The 24980-nt window shown below is 37.4% G+C and overlaps 1 protein-coding gene and 1 pseudogene across 1 annotated transcript; both read left to right on the plus strand.

The window, feature by feature from the left end:
• Nucleotides 1-228: 228 nt before the first annotated feature.
• LOC105613935 (olfactory receptor 6C6-like) lies at nt 229-1181 on the plus strand (annotated as a pseudogene).
• Nucleotides 1182-17703: 16522 nt separating this feature from the next.
• On the plus strand, nt 17704-18660 carry LOC114113787 (olfactory receptor 6C3-like). The gene has a single exon (XM_027965958.1). It carries the CDS (start codon nt 17704-17706, stop codon nt 18658-18660), a length of 957 nt encoding a protein of 318 aa, XP_027821759.1.
• The last annotated feature ends 6320 nt before the right edge of the window (nt 18661-24980 follow it).

The raw sequence follows: 24980 nt of genomic DNA on the forward strand, positions 1-24980 counted from the left end.
AGGCTCACAGAGAGTAAGGGCTTCCCTCGTGGCTCAGCTGGTAAAGAATCTGCTAGCAATGTGGGAGACTTGGTTTCGATTGCTGGGTTGGGAAGATTCCCCGGAGAAAGGAAAGGCTACCAACCCCAGCATTCTGGCCTGGAGAATTCCATGGACTGTATAGTCTATAGGGTCACAAAGAGTGACCTCAGACACGACTGAGCAACTCCCACTTCTCACAGAAGAGTAATGAGGAACCAGTCAAGGGAAATAGAATTCATTCTCTTGGGATTGACCCACAATTACAAATTGTGATTTTTCTGTTTCTCTTTTTCAGTTACACATTGAGCCTGATGGGGAATATAATCATTATCCTCCTCACCTTGCTGGATATTCACCTCAAAACTCCAATGGATTTCCTTCTCTGTAGTTTCTCATTTTTAGAAATCATATTCACAACAGTATATATTCCCAGATACCTGGTTATCATGGTGACTAAAGAAAAAACCATTTCATTTAATGATTGTGCAGTTCAATTGTTCTTCTTTTTATTGTGAATTACAGAGAATTACTTTCTTGCTGCCATGTCCTATGACTGCTGTGTTGCCATCTGCAAACCACTACATTACCCAGCCATCATGAACAGCAAAGTTTGTTATCAGCTTGTACTCAGATCTTGGGTAACTGGATTCCTAATTATCTTTCCTCCATTTATCATGGGACTCAAGCTGGATTTCTGTGCTTCCAAAATAATTGATCAATTTATGTGTGAAATTTCTCCTATCCTGCAGATATCCTGCACAGATACACGTGTTCTGGAATTGATGTCTTTTATCTTAGCTATAGTAACATTTGGGGTCACATTGGTATCAGTGACTGTTTCTTATATTTACATAATTAAGACCATTCTGAAATTCCCCTCAGCACAGCCAAGAGCCAAAGCTTTTTCCACCTGTACTTCCCACATGACTGTTGTCTCCCTAACATATGGAAGCTGATTCTTTATGTATGCTCAACCATCTACAAGAGAACAGCTAACTATATCCAAAGGTGTAGCTTTGTTGTACACTTCAGTTACCCCTTTACTAAATCCCTTCATTTACACCCTAAGGAACCAATATGTGAAAGAATTCTTCCGGGACAGGTTACAAAAGATCCTGTCTTTCTCAACAAAACAGTTATTTAAAGGCCACAAGTCATAATATTATCACAACAACAACAAAAATATGTTTCATGCATTTGTTCAGGTCACATTTTCCTACTTCAAAACTTATTTCATAGAGGACATTCTCTTCAAGAATCTTATAGCTCAGCTTCACCCTTATACTTTATTCTTTCTAGTGAAAATATTCCATCCTGCTATAATTATTTACTCTCTCAAGTCTGTAATTTTCAAGTTTTAAATATCATCTCTTTATGGCTTACCAGTGTCTAAAAATCATGACTGAATAAAATATGCTTTGTGTAAGCATGAGGCTCTGAGAGTGACTCAGATGGTAAAGAACCTGCCTGCAATGCAGGAGATGCAGGTTCTATCCCTGGGTTGGTAAGATCCCCTGGAGAAGGAAAGACTGCCCATTCAGGCTTTCTTGCCTGGGAAATCCCATGGACAGAGGAGCCTGGCAGGCTATAGTCCTTGTGGTCACAAAGAGTCAGACACCACTGAGCGACTAACACTAACCCCCCACCCACCTTTTTTTTTTTTTCTGTTTAAGTGTATCTTGCTGTGTGTAATTTATTAATTAAAGATATATTTATCATGTATCTGTCTTATTCTCAATATTGTGAGGGGCTCAATCCTTACTTTAAGAAGCTTGCATTATATAAAACAAAACAAAACAAAACAAAACAAAACGGCTCTGTATTGCTATCCAGTATATAACTAGTGTTGCAACAAATATTGACAAAAGTATTAAGGGACATGCTGGGTGACTTCTGAGTAATCTTGGAGTTTAGGAAGGGATTTCAGGAGACAGTGAAAATTATGCTAATTATGCTGTCACTAAACATATATAGAAGGACAGTATACTGAGACAGAAGTATATGCAAATAACAGAGAAGAGTTAGAGAACCACATGCATTTACAGAATTAGTACATGCAATGCTTAGACCAGCATTTTGAGATATTCACCCTGTTCAATAAAGGCTTCAGCACATACACCACATGGAACACTGCACAGAGTATTTTTATGCCTCTAATTCTCTACTTGTAAGGTAGTAGTAATGTAATCAACATCTCATGGTTCAGTAAATATATACTATTAGAAATATCTAGCACTCAGTAAAAGAAAAGGATTTTTCTTAAACAATTAAAAAAATATTGTAAAGCAATCATCCTCCAATTAAAAATAAATGTAATGAAACTGTTTAAGCTATTATTTGATGTATGTTTTAAAAACTGATAGTAACAACATGAAGGGTCTTGTGTGCTGGAATAGTATTCTGGACTGAAAGTTGATATAACAATTAATTTTATTTTTTATTTTTTTAAATATAAATTTATTTATTTTAATTGGAGGTTAATTACTTTATAATATTGTACTGGTTTGCCATACATCAACATGAATCTGCCACAGGTATACACGTGTTCCCCATCCTGAACACCCCTCCCTCCCCATACCATCCCTCTGGGTTGTCTCAGTCCACAACAATTAATTTTAAATGGTTGTATATAAGAACCACTTAGGCAGTCTCATAATATAATTTCAAGTTTTTATTCCCAGTGAGTTCAAGTCATTATGCCTAGGAAACCATCCATACAACCTCAATTAATATACACTCAGGACATTTTGAGGTGCTTTTCATTAACTGATATTTCCCCCCCCAAAAAAATAATCATTGAAATTACATGTAAGATGTAAACTTTAATATTGAAATTTCTTGCTCTGGGGAAGTTACTCTTGAAAATGATGTTGTATATGACTAATACTAAGATAAAAGGAGCAAGTGAGGGAAATATTTCTCTAAATGCTAGAAAAGTTTTGAAGTTTAGCATATAAATATGACAGTGGCTCTACAACACAATCAGAGATACTTAGGAAAAAACAATGAGAAATTTTATTAGACTTAATATTTGGGGGGTAATGGTGCAGGGGGAATATAAACAAGGGTTCATTCCCCATTTCCACACTCAGACAATATATAGTGAATAAATTTAAGGAAGCATTTTGTAATCATCTCATAAAGTTTTAATCACACAGAAATTATGAAAAAAAGGCATATTTATCCATGAAGGCTCAGGTTTCCCGATTGAATGAAGATGAAATAACTGGAAGATATTTTAGATGTTTTACTGTAATAATTCCTGTTTTCTATGTTCCTCCCTAAGTAGAGATGGAGCTTGCCTTTGGTCTAATTGTTAAAAATATTGTTAATAGTTAATTAAGGCATCCAATTATAATGTAAGGAAATGATATATTACCATGTTTTCCATCACCCACAACTCCTTTTTCTAACAAGCCACTACTCCCCTCAGAAGTTACGGTTTTATGTGGTTTTATTTTAGTGTGTGTGTGTATGTGTGTGTGACCTGTCAGTAAATTTTCCTCTCAAAAAGCCAAAGCAAGGAAAAGAGTATTTTATTTTATCTGTTTGGGAGTACTGCCATAGTTTTAACCAGAAGCTAAATTATAACTGTTATACTCTATTGCTTCTTAACATTGTGCTGAGAAAAGGAGCTGTCTTATCCCCAGATACTGGAAGTTTCTCTCCAAAAGACAGAACCTTCGCTGTTGCAAATGAAACAAGGGAAAGTTGACATTCTCATATCTAATGCCCCAGAATTTCCTCCACCCATGTTACCAATAACCCAATCAAAGAGTCTTTCTTAGTTAAATCATATCAGCAAACTACATTGTCATTTCATCCTGAAGTCGACTCCTTACTTTACATTTTTCACCAGACCTCTTACGAGTATGTTTCACATAGGAAAGTTGAAGTGTGAGATATCAGATCAATCATAGCTTTGACATGATCATATCACTCTACAGTTACAGCAGTTTTGAGAATTAAACTTAGCTTTTCAGACAGAATAAAAAAGAAATAGACAATTAAGATTACCATTAAAGTGAGATATACCACATTACAAGCTGAAGAATAAAAATCTAATTTTCATCTCAATAGACATAGAAAAAGATTTTCCACATATTCTCTAGATCCATCCATGTTGCTGCAAATGGCAGAATTTCACTATTTTTTTCATGGTTGCATAATACATCATTTGTAGCAACATTGAATGGACTAGAGATTATTATACTTAGTGAAATACGTCAGAGAAAGATAAACTTGTATGATATCACTTATGTGGGGAATCTAAAAATTAAATTATACAAAGTACATAGCAAAACACAGATATAGAAAACAAACTACTGGTTATCAGTAGGGGGCAGGAAGAGGGTAGAGGCAAGATATGATTATGTTATGGATATTAAGAGATACAAACTAGTATGCATAAAATACATAGGCAGCAAGGATATTTTGTACAGCAGAGGGTTTTATAGCTATCTTGCAACATCTTTTAAAGGAGTATAATTTGTAAAAACTAAATTATCATTCTGTATACAATGGAGTAATATAATATTTGTAAATTCATTGTATTTCGGTATAAATATTTTCAGTTTTTAGTTACGATAATTCTCTCATTTCTTTACAGAAGAAAAATTGACCCTCCAATATTAATTTTGTTATACTGTGATGATTATGCCCCTGAGGCAAAAGAGCATAGAGAAAGAAAAGGTGAAAAAGACCCACAAAAACAGAGATTGAGACAGAAAAAAAAAAAAAAAAGAGAGAGAGAGAGAGAGACAGATTGGACTGGAGAGAGAGAGATTAGATTTTAGCCAGATGAAATTCTATTTTTCTGAGAATTTCTTTATCAACTTCATCCTTATACAGACTTCCTTATACAGACCTTTTTTCTGAAGGCCTTCAATGTATCTTTATATGTATAAATAAAGCTTCTCTTGTTCTTTATTATATAAATATTTTATCATATATATGGATTTGCTTTATCTCTGAAAAAGTCACCCCATTGATCTCAGAGTACTTTCCTCAGACCATGCAGACAATTTGTGATATAAGACTTCCATTACCAGCACAACAAACTTACTTTCATTTTTATTACTATCATCGACTTCTTCATCATTAACATTACTACATTTCTAAAATATTCAAGTGTATGTATAAAACAAATTTAAATTTCTTACTGACATACAGAAATGTCTATATATTTTTCCAGTTTTTAATGTATCATTAAAAAAGAAAAAAAATTGTTTTATAGACAGCATTATATTCTCACTTTATATTCAACTCTTTTACCATACTACATAAGGTACAGATAGATACATGAAAAGTTTATTTTGAAGATTCAGAATCAAACATACCCACTGAAAACTGCCAGTGACTAATGTGTGGTGAAATTAGGTTTTTCCAGATGAGATAAAACTCTAGGTATAAGATGAAAAATTATGGGGCTCTAATATATAACCTTGTGTTGTTGGAAGAGGGTGTTTGCTATGACCAGTACATTCTCTTGGCAAAATTCTATTCATCTTTGCCCTGCTTCATTCCATACTCCAAGGCCAAATTTGCCTGTTACTCCAGAGATCATTCTGTCGTTTTTGAAGATTGCATCCAAGTACTGCATTTTGGACTCTTTTGTTGATCATGATGGCTACTCCATTTCTTCTAAGGGATTCCTGCCTACAGTAGTAGATATAATGGTCATCTGAGTTAAATTCATCCATTCCAGTCCATTTTAGTTTGCTGATTCCTAGAATGTTAACATTCAATCTTGCCATGTCCTGTTTGACCACTACCAATTTGCCTTGATTCATGGACCTGCCATTCCAGGTCCCTATGCAATATTGCTCTTTACAGCATCGGACCTTGCTTCTATCACCAGTCACATCCACAACTGAGTATTGTTTTTGCTTTGGCTCCATCCTTTCATTCTTTCTGGAGTTATTTCTCCACTGATCTCCAGTAGCATATTGAGCACCTACTGACCTAGGGAGTTCCTCTTTCAGTATCTTTTCATTTTGCCTTTTCATACTGTTCATGGGCTTCTCAAGGCAAGAATACTGAAGTGGTTTGCCATTCCCTTCTCCAGTGGACCACATTCTATCAGACCTGTCCACCATGACCCGTCTGTCTTGGGTGGCCCCACATGGCATGGCTTAGTTTCATTGAGTTAGACAAGGCTGTGGTCCATGTGATCAGATTGGCTAGTTTTCTGTGATTATGGTTTCAGTGTGTCTGCCCTCTGATGCCCTCTCACAACACCTACCTCTTACTTGGGTTTCTCTTACCTTGGACATGGGATATCTGTTCACATCTGCTCCAGCAAAGTGCAGCCACTGCTCCTTACGTTGGACAAGGTCGCCCCTTCTGACTTTGAACATGAAGTAGCTCCTCTTGGCCCTCCTGCGGCCATGCAGCCACTGCTCCTTGGACTTGGGGTAACTTGTCTCAGCTGCCACCCCGACTTCAGGCATGGGGTAGCTCCTCTCGGCAAAAACAAGACAAGGAGTGGACTGTGGCTCAGATCATGAACTCCTTATTGCCAAATTCAGACTTGAATTGAAGAAAGTAGGGAAAACTACTAGACCATTCAGGTCTGATCTATATCAAATCCCTTATGATACAGTGGAAGTGAGAGATAGATTTAAGGGACTAGATCTGATAGACAGAGTGTCTGAAGAACTATGGATGGAGGTTCATGACATTGTACAGGAGACAGGGATCTAGACCAACCACATGGAAAAGAAATGCAAAAAAGCGAAATGGCTGTCTGAGGAGGCCTTACAAATAGCTCTGGAAAGAAGAGAAGCAAGGAGCAAAGGAAAAAAAGGAAAGATATTCCCATTTGAATACAGAGTTCCAAAGAACAGCAAGGAGAGATTTAAAAAAAAAGCCTTCCTCAGTGATCAATACAAAGAAATAGAGGAAAACAACAGAATGGGAAAGACTAGACATCTCTTCAAGAAAATTAGAGATACCAAGGGAACATTTCATGCAAAGATGGGCTCAATAAAGGACAGAAACGGTATGGACCTAACAGAAACAGAAGATATTAAGAAGAGGTGGCAAGAATACACAGAAGAACTGTACAAAAATAGATGTTCATGACAGAGATAATCATGATGGTGTGATCACTCACCTAGAGCCAGACATCCTGGAATGTGAAGTCAAGTGGGCCTTAGAAAGCATCACTATGAGCAAAGCTAGTGGAGGTGATGGAATTCCAGTTGAGCTATTTCAAATCCTGAAAGATGATGCTGTGAAAGTGCTGCACTCAATATGCCAGCACATTTGGAAAACTCAGCAGTGGCCACAGGACTGGAAAAGGTCAGTTTTCATTCCAATCCCAAAGAAAGCCAATGCCAAAGAATGTTCATGCACAATTGCATTCATCTCACACGCTAGTAAAGTAATGCTCAAAATTCTCCAAGCCAGGGTGAAGCAATACATAAACCATGAAACTCCAGATGCTCAAGTTGGTTTCAGAAAAGATAGAAGAATCAGAGGTCAAATTGCCAATATCTGCTGGATCATCAAAAAAGCAAGAGAGTTCCAGGAAAACATCTATTTTTCCTTTATTGACTATGCCAAAGCCTTTGACTGTGTGGATCACAATCAAACTGTGGAAAATTCTGAAAGAGATGGGAATACCAGACCACCTAACCTGCCTCTTGAGAAATCTGTATGCAGATCAGGAAGCAACAGTTAGAACTGGACTTGGAACAACAGACTGGTTCCAAATAGGAAAAGGAGTACATCAAGCCTGTATACTGTCACCCTGCTTATTTAACTTCTATGCAGAGTACATCATGAGAAACGCTGGGCTGGAAGAAGCACAAGCTGGAATCAAGATTGCCAGGAGAAATACCAATAACCTCAGATATGCAGATGATATCACCCTTATGGCAGAAAGTGACGAAGAACTAAAGAACCTCTTGAAGAACATGAAAGGGGAGACTGAAAAAGTTGGCTTAAAGCTCAACATTGAGAAAACGAAGATCATGGCATCTGGCCCCATCACATCATGGCAAATAGATGGGGAAACAGTGGAAACAGTGTCAGACTTTATTTTTCTGGGCTCCAAAATCACTACAGATGGCGATTGCAGCCATGGAATTAAAAGATGCTTACTCCTTGGAAGGAAAGTTATGACCAACCTAGATAGCATATTGAAAAGCAGAGACATTATTTTGCCAACAAAGGTCTGTCTAGTCAAGGCTATGATTTTTCCAGTGGTCATATATGGATGTGTGAGTTGCACTATAAGGAAAGCTGAGCACAGAAGAATTGATGCTTTTGAGCTGTGGTGTTGGAGAAGACTCTTGAGAGTCCCTTGGACTGCAAGGAGATCCAACCAGTCCATCCTAAAGGAGATCAGTCCTGGGTGTTCGTTGGAAGGATGGATGTGAAGCTGAAACTCCAATACTTTCGCCACCTGATGTGAAAAGCTGACTCATTTGAAAAGACCCTGATGCTGGGAAAGGTTGAGGGCAGGAAGAGAAAAGGATGGCAGAGGATGAGATGGTTGGATGGCATCACTGACTGATGGACATGAGTTTGGGTGAATTCCGGGAGTTGGTGATAGACAGGGAGGTCTGGAGTGCTGCAGTTCATGGGATCACAAAGAGCCGGACTCGATTGAGCAACTGAACTGATACATATATCATCAGAACAATTTTGAGGATCAGAGGACACAGGCCTTTCCACATGTCCTTCCCACATGATTGCCATCTCCATCTCTTATGCCAGTTGCATTTTCATGTACATGAATCCATCAGCAAAGGACAGGGTTCTTTTGAGCAAGGTAGTAGCTGTGCAAAATATCAAATGCCCCCATGCTAGACCCATTCATCTATACCCTAGGAATCAACAAGTCAAGAGAGCCTTCATAAACATGGTAAGGAAGAATGTACTTTTCTCAAGGAAATGAAAAAATAAAAGGCCTATTTCATTAATTAGTGGCATAATGAAATGCAATTAAATAAAACTCAGAACTTTTCAAAATCTATTGATTTTCATATTATCTCCGGAGTTATTTTTCATTACTCATAAACTCATTGACAGCAGCTTCACAAGCATATTGTATACATTTTATTTTTCTATTCAAATTCCCATCCTTCTCTCATTCACTTACCTTCCTTTGGACTCAGCTTTTCATTCTGTGCTTCCGGGTTGGTGCCAGGGGTAGAGAGTCCGCCTGCCAATGCAGGAGACTCAAGAGACACAGGTTTGATCCCTGGGTGGGGAAGATACTTTGGAGTGGGAAATGGCAGCACACTCCAGTATTCTTGCATGGAAAATTCTATGAACAGAGGATCCTGATGGGCTACAGCCCATGCTTCACAAAGACCTGTCATGACTGTGTAGCTGCACACATGTATTCCACTCTGTAACTATGAAACTGCCATTTCCTTCTTTGAAACTTTTAAAATTCCATTTCTTCCACAGTATTTCTTTGGAAATTGAATTCAGAAAGAAAGAGGCAGAGCAAGAATGCACAAGAGAGATTTCTTTCTAGAAATTCAGGAAACAGTAAATCATGCTAAACACTATTTTTAATTTACTGTAAAAGACCATGAGCATAATCTGACCATCTTATTAGAGTATTACATATATTATTCTCTCCATAAAATGGCCTACTTTGTAATTATCTGGAAAGCAGCACAACTAAAAAATTAATAGAATTATAGTTTCTGCATATTGAAAAGCAGAGACATTAGTTTGCCAACAAAGGTCAGTCTAGTCAAGGCTATGATTTTTCCTGTGATCATGTATGGATGTGAGAGTTGGACTGTGAAGAAGGCTGAGCACTGAAGAACTGATGCTTTTGAACTGTGGTGTTGGAGAAGACTCTTAAGAGTCCCTTGGACTGCAAGGAGATCCAACCAGTCCATTCTGAAGGAGATCAACCCTGGGATTTCTTCGGAAGGAATGATGCTAAAGCTGAAGCTCCAGTACTTTGGCCACCTCATGCAAAGAGTTGACTCATTGGAAAAGACTCTGATGCTGGGAGGGATTGAGGGCAGGAGGAGAAGGGGACAACAGAGGATGAGATGGCTGGATGGCATCACTGACTCGATGGACATGAATCTGAGTGAACTCCGGGAGTTGCTGATGGACAGGGAGGCCTGGCGTGCTGCGATTCATGGGGTCACAAAGAGTCTGACAAGACTGAGCAACTGAACTGAACTGAACTGAGAAATAAAAAATCTTTTATTACCCAATTTAAAATCTTCTCTGCCATGTAATTTTTCAATTTGAGAACAATTATGAATATATACTTTCAAGAAAACTGTGAAATTGTCCCATACTTTAAGAAACACATAACAATTTCTAATAAAAGCCTGAAGAATTAAAAATTATTGGAAACCATATATGACTACATTTGTTATAATCAGTTTTTTATTTAAATTAATGCTTGAAGTTAATCTGTTTTTTTATTTAATTAATCAACAGCTGGCAGTTCTTACAAGTTTATTATATGAGTGGTTATTTTGAGTTAATATCATACACATATAATGCACTCAATTACCTAATTAAATGACAAACTTAATTAATAGGAATACCGATGCTGACATTGGCAAAATTTTACTGTATATAAATTTGAAATTTTCTTTTGTTAAAAATTTGTATGTTCACTCTGCTCTAAGCATTATAATGATTAGAATTCAGAAGATGATTATGCAAGATCATGCAACATTGGCACTGTTTTTTTCTTTTTTTGCTTTTCCATGAAGCCAAAATTTTAAATAATATTGAATGTTACCCAGACTCATCTTACATTTTCTAACCTTTTTTCCATTATGACTGTAATCCTAATTCATTGAGTTAAATTATTCCTGATATGCATACACTGTACTCAGTTGAAAGTTGAGATCCATACTTGCTGAAAAACAAAGAAAACAACTTTAAACATTACTAAAGAGTTTTCCAGTTTGAAAAGAGTCATGGAGCTACTATCTCCTACCTTTTTGTTGAATCAATAATTTCTACAGTTAATTGGAAATATTTGAAAATACTGAAGTTTAGAATTGATTGATGATGTGGGTTCTTTATACCTGAATAAAAATATACCATAAACTAGTGAGTTATATTTCCAGGAATTAAAAGAACTGTAAATTTTATTACAAAAGATATGGAGGAATATATGTTGATATCAAATATTGTGGCTTTCCAACTCTACACAAACTCTTTAGTGGTTATTATAAAGGTTTCAATCAATGTAAACATTTTAATTATCAGTATTGGAAGTCAACACAATTTGTGCCTAAAGGGCACTATATTAATAATTTAGACTTTGCAGACCATAGCATCCCTGATGAAATTACTCAGTTCTCTTCCTATGTCATACAAATGCGGCTATAAACCATATGTGAATGAAAGGGCTCAGGTGTGCCCAATTAAACTTTTAACACAAATATGTGGTGGGCCAACTGTAACCCATGGACAACAGCTTTTCCATAAACATTGGCTAGTATATTATTTCTTATTTAATATAAGTTAATTCGACTAAAATTTGAAAATTCAATAAAAGATGTAAGATTTTCAATTTTAAGTGCAAATGTCATTTATTTATTTATTGTTACGAAGGTGAATGAGGACAACTTATATAATACTTATAGAACAAAAGATGAGGCAAACATTTCTACCTCATTTTGGGGGATTTATATTATTTATATTGGCTTTGATATCAAAAGAGTAAGTGAGAAAGTCACCAGCAATTTGACTCATAAATAAAGAGAGAATGTACTAAAAGAAATGGTCAAAACTAGTATTTCATATTACAGGTGGCCTTATCCCAAAGATAATATCATTAGAGAATTTACTTGTGGAATTTGCCTCATCAAAAGACTAAAAATGAAAAACAAATGTTGAAATGAAAATCATATCTGCGATGATAAAATGCAGTGACCATTCATGACTTTTTAAAGCCTCTTAGTAAAACAGAATAGAATATTATTTCAGTAGCATAAGTAACCTGACTAGATCATTACAACTAGATTTGCTACATGCTCCTTATCTGGCTCCAGTTTGAACAATTCAACAAAAAATGATGTTTTGAGACAATTGGGCATCTAGGAGTACATTCCCAGTGGCTCAGTTGCAAAGAATCCTCCTGCCAATGCAGAAGACTCAGGAGATATAGGTGCAGTCCTTGGGTCAGAAAGATCTCCTAGAGGAGGAAATAGCAACCTCCTCCTGTGTTCTTGCCTAGGAAATCCCATAAGCAGAGGAGCCTGGTGGGCTAGAGTCCATGGGGTCACAAAGAATCAGACACAACTGAGCAAGTGAGCATGAACATGTGCAAGTGTATGCAAGGTGATAAATGATACCAAAGACATTTTGTTAATTTAGCTAACTTGGAAACTGCATCAGGATTAAACAATATATATATATATATATATATTATATATATATAATATACAGGTAAGAAAAAGTTTGCTATATAAGTTCTAGTTTAAAATACAACAAAATGTTTCAAAGCTTTTAAAAAAACGGGTAAAGCAATATAAAATAGCCTTCATATCTATTGACTTTGCTTGATCTGTACTTAAAACTGTTTCTCTAGTTCTCTATCCTAGTGTATACTTGAAAATATTCATAATTTAAAGTTTATAGCAAACATTATTTTTAATGGTTTAAATAGTAGCCATAGTCTTGGTAAAATCAGTTATAAGATGTGAAGGACCACTATAACTGCTTTATTCAATACTCTGCTGGAGATTCTATCCAGGAAACTAGTTCAACAAAAATTGAAAAATATCAGAAATGAGAAGACAAAATAAACAACCAAAAATCATTCTTTGCAATCAGCATGATTTTCCTTCTAGGATCTTACTGTATTTACACTAAATGTTTCTTAAACTGGAAAGTCTCCCTCTCCCAAATAATCACATGGTTAGCACCCATCCCTCCTTCAGATCTCTGTCCAAATATCACCTCAATAAAATCTACCCCATTGACACTATTTAAAATTATACTAGCTCCCCACTTCCAAGGCATTTCAGTTTTCTCTTCCTTTGCAAAACACTTATTATTGTTACATTCATGCTTACTGTCTACATTCTCTCTCATCCCTCACCCCATGAAAGCAGGGATCTTTGTCCACTTTGTAGATGAATTGGTCCACTCCCAGCAGGGGTGTACTGGAGCCTGTCTGGACCACATCATGGGACCAATTGTGCACAGGTTCTTGAATCTTCACCGGTAAAGAGACTTTGCCTTTATATTTGAAGGGAATGGCAACCCCCTCCAGGATTCTTGCCTGGAGTATTCCATGGACAGAGGAGCCTGGTGGGCTACAGTCCATGGGGTCACAAAGAGTCAGACAGAACTGAGCAACTAACAATTTTTTATCCATATAGTGATTCTTTCCATATTTTGTTTCTCAAATTCTTTAACAATTGGTTTTTAAGATTTTATTGAGTACTGGAGATTGATTATACACCAAAATTATTTCAAATATTTATTTATTTAGAAATATTTATTGAGTATCCACCACATGACTCACAGATGTTCTAAATGAGAAAATAGTAAATGTTTAACAACTCTCTCTCAGATGTGAAGGTGAGGGGCTGATTTGTTGAGTTTGTCAATTTCTAAATCTAAGTCAAATTTTTGCACACTCAATATGACGTGTTGTTTATGAAGTTACCTCATTTAGCTCAGTCATTTTAGTTTTTGACACTTTCTTTTTTAAAATAATTTTATTTATTTTTTTATTTTTGGCTGCACCGGCTTTCTCTAGCTGAGACAGTTGGGGGCTACTCTCTACTTATGGTGTATGAGCTTCTCATTGCGGTGGCTTCTCTTCATGTGGAGCATGGCCGTAGGTGGTAAGGGCTTCAGTAGTTGCAGCGTGTTGACTCGTAATTGCCATTCCCGGGCTCTAGCGCATAGGCTCAGATTTTGCCGCGAAGTGTCTTAGTTGCTCCATGGCTTGAGGAATCTTCCCGCTTCAGGGATCACAGCTACATCTCTAGCATTAACTAGTGGATTCTTTACCACTGAGCTACTAGGGAAGCATAAGCACTTTCTTATTAACATTCACAAAACTGATTCACCTGTGTCTTTTAAAAATGCCTCCTCAGCCCTCTGTTTACTTAACAAATTACCCTGAGAAAACAAGAAAGACACGGTAAATCCAATTTCCTGTGTATGACATACATGGAGAAGAAATTTCTAAATCTCTTTTTCTCAAAGCAGCATTTGTAGGAAAATATAACAGTCTCTGAAGCCTAAGGAAAATATTACTTAAATTGCATGGGTAAATAATCATAGAATTACAAAATCATCATTTAAAATCTGTGCATTAATATAAAGAAATATGTTTTAATAAGTAGTACTTTTATTATGTGAAAAGGTGTAAGAAATATTTGACTAGTCCTCCCAAGTGCAACTGAGTTTGTACACAGAGCTTGGATAAGAGACAAGAATCAATTATGAGTCACAGTATAATGAAATGTGCCCCAATTGTGCAATATCAGGAATGAAAGTTACTGTGGGTCAAATATTACCAGTCAAACCACAATGAGAATATAATCCTTGAGAGCAATGACACGGTTAAGTCACCATATTCGTTTTGAGAGTACAATTGAAACCAAATAAACTGCTAACTCAGCTCACCAACTCTGAAATTATATAATCATTGAAGTGATCAGACCATAAAATTTGAGACTAACTCATCAAGAAAAACCAGGAAGCAAGAAAATTTTGTTATTATTCAGGTTAATGCATATTATTACATCTCATTCATGTATTTTAAAGTAGAATTTGCATATGGGTTTGTGAATTTAGGAAACTTTTGTTATAAAAGAGTAAATGGTGGTATACTAACAAGAATGCTATTCATGGAGTCCTTCATGGGAAATGGATGGGGAAACAGTAGAAACAGTGTCAGACTTTATTTTGGGGGGCTCAAAAATCACTTCAGATGGTGATTGCAGCCATGACATTAAAAGACGCTTACTCCTTGGAAGAAAAGTTATGACCAACTTAGATAGCATATTCATAAGTTGAGACATTACTTTGCCGACTAAGGTACATCTAGTCAAGGCTATGGTTTTTCCTGTGGTCATGTATGGATTTGAGAGTTGGACTGTGAAGAAGGCTGAGCACCAAAGAATTGATGCTTTTGAACTGTGGTGTTGGAGAAGACTCTTGAGAGTCCCTTGGACTACAAGGAGATCCAACCAGGCCATTCTGAAGGAGATCAACCCTCGGATTTCGTTGGAAGGAATGATGCTAAAGCTGAAACTCCAGTACTTTGGCCACCTCATACAAAGAGTTGACTCATTGGAAAAGACTCTGATGCTGGGAGGGATTGGGGGCAGGAGGAGAAGGGGAAGACAGAGGATGAGATGGCTGGATGGCATCACTGACTTGATGGACACGAGTCTGAGTGAACTCCGGGAGTTGGTGATGGACAGGGAGGCCTGGTGTGCTGCAGTTCATGGGGTCATAGAGTCGGACACGACTGAGCGACTGAACTGAACTGAACTGAAAGAAGCAGCATAGCAATAAATATTGAGTTGTTCATTAATTTTTCCTAAGTTATATGGTTTTCGTTAATAGAAATAAAGCTAGAAATAAAACTATTAAAATGACATTCCTTATTTAAAGGAATATCTGCTTCCCAGTAAAGGTTTTGCCCATCTACTTATTCATTTGCTAAGGCAAAATTGTAAAACAAAAGAAAATCAGTGTGCATTGTATGAACTAAACTGAGTGGAGGTAATTATTTAATTTGGTAGCAGAAGTTGCACTTTTTTTTTGGTTTTGGTCTTTTATCAGAAAAGGAATAAATTAAGGCATTGCATCAACCAAAGCTTTATGGAAGTAAATTAGGAGAGTGCCACCAGAATATTCCCGTGGGTAAATAGCCATATTCTAAAGTGATATATTACTATGCTGTGTTGTTGTTGCTCAGGCGGTTAGTTGTGTCTGCCTCTTTCCAGCCCCATGAACTGCAGCATGCCAGTCTCCCTGTCCCTCACTATTTCTCGGAGTTTGCTCAAACTCACGTCCACTGAATCTATGATGCCAAGAAAGCGTCTCATCTTCTTTTGTCCCCTTCACCTCAGCCCTCAGTCCTTCCCAGCATCAGGGTCTTTTCCAGGGAGTCAGCTCTTCCAATGAATATTCAGGCCTATTTCATTTAGGATTGACTGATTTGATCTTCTCGCAGTCCAAGAGGCTCTCAGGAGTCTTCTCCAACACCACAGTTCAAAGGCATCAATTTTTTGGTGCTCAACTTTCTTTATAGTCCAACTCTCACATCCACACATTACTACTAGAAAAACCAAAGCGTTGACTAGATGGACTTTTGTTGGCAAAATAATGTCTCTGCATTTTAAAATGCTGTCGAGGTTGGTCATAGCTTTTCTTCCAAGAAGCAGACCATCTTTTAATTTCATGGCTACAGTCACCATCTGCAGTTATTTTAGAGCCCCCCAAAATAAAGTTTGTCACTGTTTCCGCTGTTTCCCCATCTATTTCCCATGAAGTGATGGGACTGGTTGCCATGATCTTAGTTTTCTGAATGTTGCATTTTCAGCAAACTTTTTCACTCTCCTCCTCTTTCACTTTCATCAAGAGGCTCTTTAGTTTGTCTTCACTTTCTGCCATAAGGGTGGTGTCATCTGCATATCTGAGGTTATTGATATTTCTGCCCACAATCTTGATTCCAGCTTGTGGTTCATCCAGCCCTGCATTTCTCGTGATGTACTCTTCATTTAAGTTAAGTAAGCAGGGTGACAATATGCAGCCTTGAGGTACTCCTTCCCCGATTTAGAACCATTCTTTTGTTCCATGTACAGTTTTAACTGTTGCTTCTTGACCTGCATACAGATTTCTCAGGAAGCAGGTCAGGTGGTCTGGTATTCCCATCTCTTTCAGAATTTTCCACAGTTTGTTGTGATCCACATGGACTGTGGCTACAGTCCGTGGGGTTTTAAAAAGTTGGACATGACTGAGTAACTAATACACACACACACAAACATGCAGGTTGATAATATACAGCCTTGAAGTACTCCTTTTCCAATTGAAACAGTCCATTATTCTGTGTCCAGTCCTAACTGCTGCTTTTTGTCCTGCATATAGGTTTCACAGGAGACAGCTTAGATTGTCTGTTATTCCCATCTCTTTACGAATTTCCCACAGTTTTACTATGTTCACTAGTCATTGAAACTAGTGAAAGTCACCTAAGCAAAGTGGGCCTCAGTTATTCAAAATATAAAATGTGGAAGTAGGCATACATAAACTCTATATGCTTTCAAACTCTATTTAGATTATCTGCAAAATAAAATGGTTTTTATAATACTGAGGAAAGGAGGATAATCAATTAAAATATTCCTGTACATTTTACAAAGGAAGCTAAATATATTAAAGAATACCTTGAACCAATTAAAAATTATTAGAAAAAATAGCCCTATTTAAGTGTTATCATAAGAATTTTATTTTATCCATAGTCTATGGTAATGTATTTTTGAAGAAGAAATAATGATTTTGAACTTCTGATAATATTCCTTATTAGAATGAAAAGTTGAATGGAAATTTGAGAGAGTTTTGTAGATTTTTAAATTTCATTATCATCATGAAGAGTACTTTAAAAGCTTTGTATTCTATCCTCACATGTATTTTGATCATTTATTTCTTATAGGAGACACATTCATTTTCTGTTTGAATGGGGGGAAAGGATCAGCAATGAAAAACCACACAAGACCCACAGAATTCATTCTTCTGGGGCTATCAGATGACCCAGAGCTTCAGACTGTGATTTTTCTCTTTTTAATCATCACATATATATTAAGTGTCACTGGAAATTTGACCATCATCATTCTGACCTTTGTGGACTCCCATCTACAGACACCTATGTATTTTTTCCTCAGGAACTTCTCTATATTAGAAATTTCCTTTACAACTGTTGGTATTCCTAGATTTCTGGGCACAATTATCACCAGGGACAAAACGATTTCATACAATGATTGTACAGCTCAGCTGTTTTTCTTCATTTTCTTGGGTATCACTGAATTTTATCTTCTAACTGCTATGTCCTATGATCGCTATGTAGCTATCTGCAAACCCCTGCATTACACAACCATCATGAACAACAGAGTCTGTGTATTGCTTGTTTTTTGTGCTTGGCTGGCAGGGTTCTTAAACATCTTCCCACCTGTTATTCTTTTTCTCCAGTTAGATTACTGTGGTTCCAATATCATTGATCACTTTGCTTGTGACTATTTCCCCCTCTTGAAACTATCTTGCTCAGATACGTGGCTACTTGAAGTGATTGGTTTTTACTCCGCATTAGAGATTCTGCTTTTTACTTTGGCATTAATAATTCTATCCTACATGTTTATCATCAAGACAATTCTGAGGCTGCCATCTGCCAGTCAGAGAAAAAAGGCATTTTCTACATGCTCCTCTCACATGATTGTCATTTTCATCTCTTATGGAAGCTGTATATTCATGTATGCCAACCCATCAGCAAAGGAAAAGGCATCCTTGAACAAAGGAGCATCCATTCTGAATGCTTCTGTCCCTCCTATGATGAATCCATTTATATATTCACTGAGGAACCAGCAAGTGAAACAAGCCTTCAAAGAGACCATCCAAAAGGTTATCTTTTTCTCCAGGAAATGCAAGAGATTATATCATTAAAATAATAAAGTTCTTGTCAATGCTTTCTATTACTCATAATCTGCCCAAACTCTTTCAGTACAGTTGTATGAGTGCTTTTCATCTGTTCCCATGTTAAAAAATTCCCCACACTAACCTAATTAACTGTATAAAGTTGAATGTTGCTTCAGAATTTTCTATAAATTTTTTATTCAAATGTATTTGGATGAAGTAAGGAAATGGCAGAGAGGGCAACGGCAACCCACTCCCGTACTCTTGCCTGGAAAATCCCATGGATGGAGGAGCCTGGTAGGCTGCAGTCCATGGGGTCGCTAAGAGTCAGACACGACTGAGCGACTTCACTTTCACTTTTCACTTTCATGCATTGGAGAAGGAAATGGCAACCCACTCCAGGGTTCTTGCCTGGAGAATCCCAGGGACGAGGGAGCCTGGTGGGCTGCCGTCTATGGGGTCGCACAGAGTCGGACACGACTGAAGCGACTTAGCAGCAGTAGCAGCAGCAAAGAAAACGGGTTGGTGTTACAGTTTTACAGGCCATTTAGTTTGATGAAAAGAATGTGAGAATTGATGTGGATTTCTGAAATTTTCATTTTACCAGATAATAGAAATGACATTATGAGGAAATTTTTATTCTATTTGGAATTTTCATGAAATGCAACAATGACAATCACTAGAGTGTTGGAAATAAAATATAAATATCTACTTAAGTATTTTTAAAGTTTAGAAACTGAAGTATATTTGAACTCTTTTTACAATTATAATACTTTTATAATAATGAGGAGAGAGAAGAAAGAGGAAGGTAGAGATAATATTTTTTCAGCAATTACTATATTCCAGGCCTATTCTAATTATTTTCTTCATATTGGGTCATTGAATCTTGTGAACAACTTTATTTCATGTTCAGTCACTCATTCGTATCCAACTCTTTGTGCTCTCATGGACTGCAGCACATGAGGCTCCCCTGTCCTTCAATAGCTCCCTGAGTTTGCTCAAACTCATTTCCATGATCTAGTAATGCCATCCAACCATCTCATCCTCTGTTGCCCACTTCCCTTCCTGCCCTCAATTTTTCCCAGCATCAGGGACTTTTCCAGTGAGTGTGCTCTTCACATCAGGTGGCCAATATATTGGCGCTTCAGCTTCAGCATCAGTCTTCCAATGAATAATCAGAGTTGATTTCCTGCAGGATTGACTGGTTTGATCTCACAATCCAAAGGACTCTCCAGAGTATTCTCTAGCAGCATAGTCTAAAAGCATCAATTCTTGTGTGCTCAGCCTTCTTTATTGTCCAACTCTCACATCGCTACATGACTACTGAAAAACCCATAGTTTTGACTATATGGATCATTTTTAGCAGTGATGTTTCTGCTTTTTAATACACTGTCTAGGTTCATCATAGCTTTTCTTAACTTTCTGAGGTAACTGTTATTGATTTTCTCTTGAAGAATATTTTACCTTATCTTTTCCTCTGGAAATGTTTTATATGACTGTTCTTAAATCACAGCCATGATAAAAAGCTAAAATTGGAGTTAATTTTAATTGTCAGTAAAGAAGAACAAGAAATAAAAGGGATCCAGATTGGAAAAGAAGAAGTAAAACTTTCACTGGAGACAGCATGATACTATACCAAGAAAACCCTAAAAATACCATCAGAAAATGACTAAATTTTTCCAGTAGTCATGTATGGATGTGAGAGTTGGACTGTGAAGAAGGTTGAACACCAAATAATTGATGTGTTTGAACTGTGGTGTTGGAGAAGACTCTTTAGAGTCCCTTGGACTACAAGGAGATCCAACCAGGCCATTCTGAAGGAGATCAACCCTGGGATTTCTTTGGAAGGAATGATGCTAAAGCTGAAACTCCAGTACTTTGGCCACCTCATGCGAAGAGTTGACTCATTGGAAAAGACTCTGATGCTGGGAGGGATTATGGGCAGGAGGAGAAGGGAATGACAGAGGAGGAGATGGCTGGATGGCATCACTGACTCGATGGACGCGAGTCTGAGTGAACTCTGGGAGTTGATGATGGACAGGGAGGCCTGGCGTGAGGTGATTCATGGGGTCACAAAGGTCGGACACAACTGAGCAACTGAACTGAACTGAACTGAACTGAACTGAACTGAATCAGTTAATTTAGTAAGGTTGCAGGATACAAAATCAATACACAGAAATCCATTGAATTCCAACACATTAGTAACAAAAATCTGAAAGAAAAAATAAAGAATCAACTCCATTCACCAAGGCAACAATAAGAATAAACTATCTAGGAATAAATGCACAAAAGAGCTGTATAAAGAAAACTATAAGACATTGATGAAAGACGTCAAAGATGACATAAACAGATGGAGAGACATACCAATTCTTGAACTGGAAAAATCAAAGTAATGAAATAGAAAGCCCAGAGATAAACCCAAGCACTTTTGGGCACCTTATCTTCGACAAAGGAGACAAGAATATGCAACAGAGGAAAGACATCCTCTTCAATAAGCAGTGCAGGGAAAACTGGACATCTATGTGTAAAAGAATAAAATTAGAACACTTCCTAAAACCATTCATAAAGATAAACTCAAAAAGGATTAAAGACCTCCACCTCCTTTTGTTGGAAATAAAAACAAATGGGACCTAATTAAACATAAGCTTTTGCACAGCAAAGGAAATCATAAACAAGATGACAAGACAACCCTCAGAATGGGAGAAAATATTTGCAAATGAAGTAACTGACAAACGATTAATCTCTAAAATATACAAGCAACTCATGTAGTTCAATAACAAAAGAACAAGTCATTGACACAATAGGCAGAAGACCTAAATAGATGGCTATTTCTCCAAAGAAGAGTTAAAGATGGCTAATAAACACATGAAAAAATACCCAGCTTCACTTGTCAAAACTACATCGAGGTAAAACCTCACATTGGTCAAGATGGCCATCATCAAACAAATGCTGGAGAAGATGTGAAGAAATGGGAATCCTCTTGCACAGTTGGTGAGAATGTGAATTTATAGAGCCACTATGAAGAATAGTATGGTGATTTCTTTAAAAAATAAGAATAAAACTTCCATATGACTCAGCAGTCTCACTACCGGGCATATATTCAGAAAATCACAATTCTAAAAGACACAGGTACCCCAATGTTCATTGCAGCACTATTCACAAGAGCCAGGACATGGGAGCAACTTTGATGTCCATCCACAGATGAATGGATAAAGAAGTTGTGGTAAGCACATAGACAGAGGAGACTGTCAGGCTATAGTCCATAGCGTCACAGAGAGTAGGCTGTGACTGAGCACACATGCACAACCAAATGCTGGGTTATAAACTGGTTCATAACAAGCCAAGCATCCACATAAAGGAACAAACTGGAATCAAATATAGTGAGGTTGATAAACCTAGAGCCTGTTATACAGAGTGAAGTAAATCAGAAAGAGAAAATCAAATATTGTGTATTAACACATATATATGGAAACTAGAAAAATGGTACCGATGAACCTACTTTCAGGGCAGCAATTAGAGACACAGACATAGAGAACAGACCTGGAACATAGTGGGGTGAGTGTTGGGAGAGAGTGGGGCAAATTGAGAGACAAGCATTGAAACTCACACATTAAAATATGTGAACCTGATAGCCAATGAGAAGTTGCTGTACAGCACGGTGAGCTTAACCCAGGCCTCTATGACAACCTAGAGAGATGGGCTGAGGTAGGAGGGGGGAGTGAAGTTCAAAAAGGAGGGAATATATGTATACTTATGACAGACTCATGTTAACATACGGCAGAAATCAACACAACATTGTAAAGCAATTATCCAACAATTAAAAACACATTGAAAAATAGTACTCAACATGATTCAATATTTCCTGAATTTCTAGAAAGAGTGTTCCCTGTCAAAATCAAAACACAGGTCTCTCTCAGGTGCTGCTGCTCTGCCTTTTTCTTTCTGTTGTTAATTTTCTAAGAAATATTTCGAAAACATGGAATTAAAAAAACATTTCAAAGAGGGGAATGAGGTCAGTTCCAAGGTTGAGTGGAATGATGAGCCCAAAGGAAGGGAAGTACATGAGAGAATGATGAGAATTTTGAATGGCAAAAATGTATATACTGTATTTGGTAGTTCAGTTCAGTCATTTACTCATGTTCAACTCTTTGCGACCCCATGGACTGCAACATGCCAGGCTTCCCGGGCTAACACCAACTCCTGGAGCTTGCTCAAACTCATGTACATTGAGTCGGTGATGCCATCCAACCATCTCATCCTCTACCATCCGCTTCTCCTCCTGCCTTCACTCTTCCCAGCAAAGGGTCTTTTCCAGTTAGTCAGTTCTTTGCATTAAGTGGCCAAAGTATTGGAGCTTCAGCTTCAGCATTAGCCCTTCCAATGAATATTCAGGATTGATTTTCTTTGGGATTGACTGGTTTGATCTCATTGCAGCCCAAGGAACTCTCAAGAGTCTCCTCCAACACCAGAGTTCAAGAGCATCAGTTCTTTGGTACTCAATATTCTTTATGGTCCAACTCTTGCATCCATACATGACAACTGAAAAAACCATAGCTTTAACTAGATGCATCTTTGTTGACAAAGTAATGTCTGATTTTTAATATGCTGTCTAGTTTGGTCATAACTTTTCTTCCAAGATGCAAGTGTCCATTAATTTCATGCCTGCAGTCACCATATGCAATGAGTTTGGAGCCCAGGAAATTAAAGTTTGTCACTGTTTCCATTGTTTCTCCATGTATATGCCATGAAGTGATGGAACCAGATGCCATGCTCTTAGTTTTTTAAATGCTGAGGTTCAAGCCAGCTTTTTCACTCTCTTCTTTCACTTTCATCAAGAGGCCTTTTAGTTCCTCTTAAATTCCTCCCAAAGGATTGTGTCATCTGCTTATCTAGATTATTGATATTTCTCTCAGCAAACTTGATTCCAGCTTGTGCTTCATCCTGCATGGCATTTCGCATGATGTATGCTGCATATAAGTTAAATGAGCAGAGTGACAATATACAGCCTTAGCGTACTCCATTCCCGATTTGGTAACAGTCCGTTATTCCATGCCCACTTCTAGCTGCTGCTTCTGGAATGGCATACAGATTTCTCAGGATGTAGGTAAGGTGATCTGGTATCCCCATCTCTTTAAGAATTTTCAACAGTTTGTTGTGATCCACACAGTCAAAGGCTTTGGATAGTCAATAAAGCAGAACCTTATTGTTTTTCTGGAACTTTGTTGAATTTTCTATGGCCCAACAGATGTTGGCAATTTGATCTCTGCTTCCTTCAACTTTTCTAAATCCAGTTGCAACATTTGGAAGTTCTCGGGTAGCATACCATTGAAGCCTCACTCAGAGAATTTGACCATTATTTTGTTAGAGTGTGAGATTAGTGTAATTGTGCAGTAGTTTGGACATCCTTCATGGTGGAGAGTTCAGACAAAACGTGGTCCACTGGAGAAGGGAATGGAACCACTTCAGTACTCTTGCCATGAGAATCCCAGGAACAGTATGAAAATGCAAAAAGATATGACACTAAAAGATGAACTCCCCTGGTCGGTAGGTACCCAATATGCTACTGGACAAGAGTGGAGAAATAACTCCAGAAAGAATGAATACATGGAGCCAAAGTGAAAACAATGCCCAGTTTGGATGTAAGGAAAGTCTGTTGCTGTAAAGAACAATATTGCATAGGAACCTGGAATGTTAGGTCCATGAAATAAAGTAAATCAGTTCAGTTCAGTTCAGTCGCTCAGTCATGTCTGACTCTTTGCGACCACATGAAAAGGTAAATCAGAAGTGGTCAAATAGGAGATGGCAAGACTGAACATCAACATTTTAGAATCAGGGGACTAAAATGGACTGGAATGGGCAAATTTAACTCAGAGGACTTTTATATCTACTACTGAGGGTAAGAAGTAGAAGAAATGGAGTAGTCCTCATAGTTAACAAAGGAGTCCGAAATGCAGTACTTGGGTGAAATCTTAAAAATGACAGAATGAATAGTTTGTTTCCAAGGCAAACCATTCAATATCAAAGTAATCCAAGTCTATGCCCTGACCAGTAGTGCTGAAGAACCTGAAGTTGAACTGCTCTATGAAGACCTATAAGGCCTTTTAGAATTGACACCCCAAAAAGATGTCCTTTTCATCATAGGGGACTGGAATGCAAAAGTAGGAAGTCAAGAAACACCTGGAATAATAGGAAGATTTGGAATACAGAATGAAGCAGGGCAAAGACTAATCGAGTTATGCCAAGAGAACATACTGGTCATAGCAAACACCCTCTTCCAACAACACAAGAGAAGACTCTACACATGAACATCTCCAGATGGTCAATACCGAAATCAGATTGATTATATTCTT

The sequence above is a fragment of the Ovis aries genome, chromosome 3, assembly GCF_016772045.2.
Source record: "Ovis aries strain OAR_USU_Benz2616 breed Rambouillet chromosome 3, ARS-UI_Ramb_v3.0, whole genome shotgun sequence".
NCBI classification, from domain to species: Eukaryota; Metazoa; Chordata; class Mammalia; order Artiodactyla; family Bovidae; genus Ovis; species Ovis aries.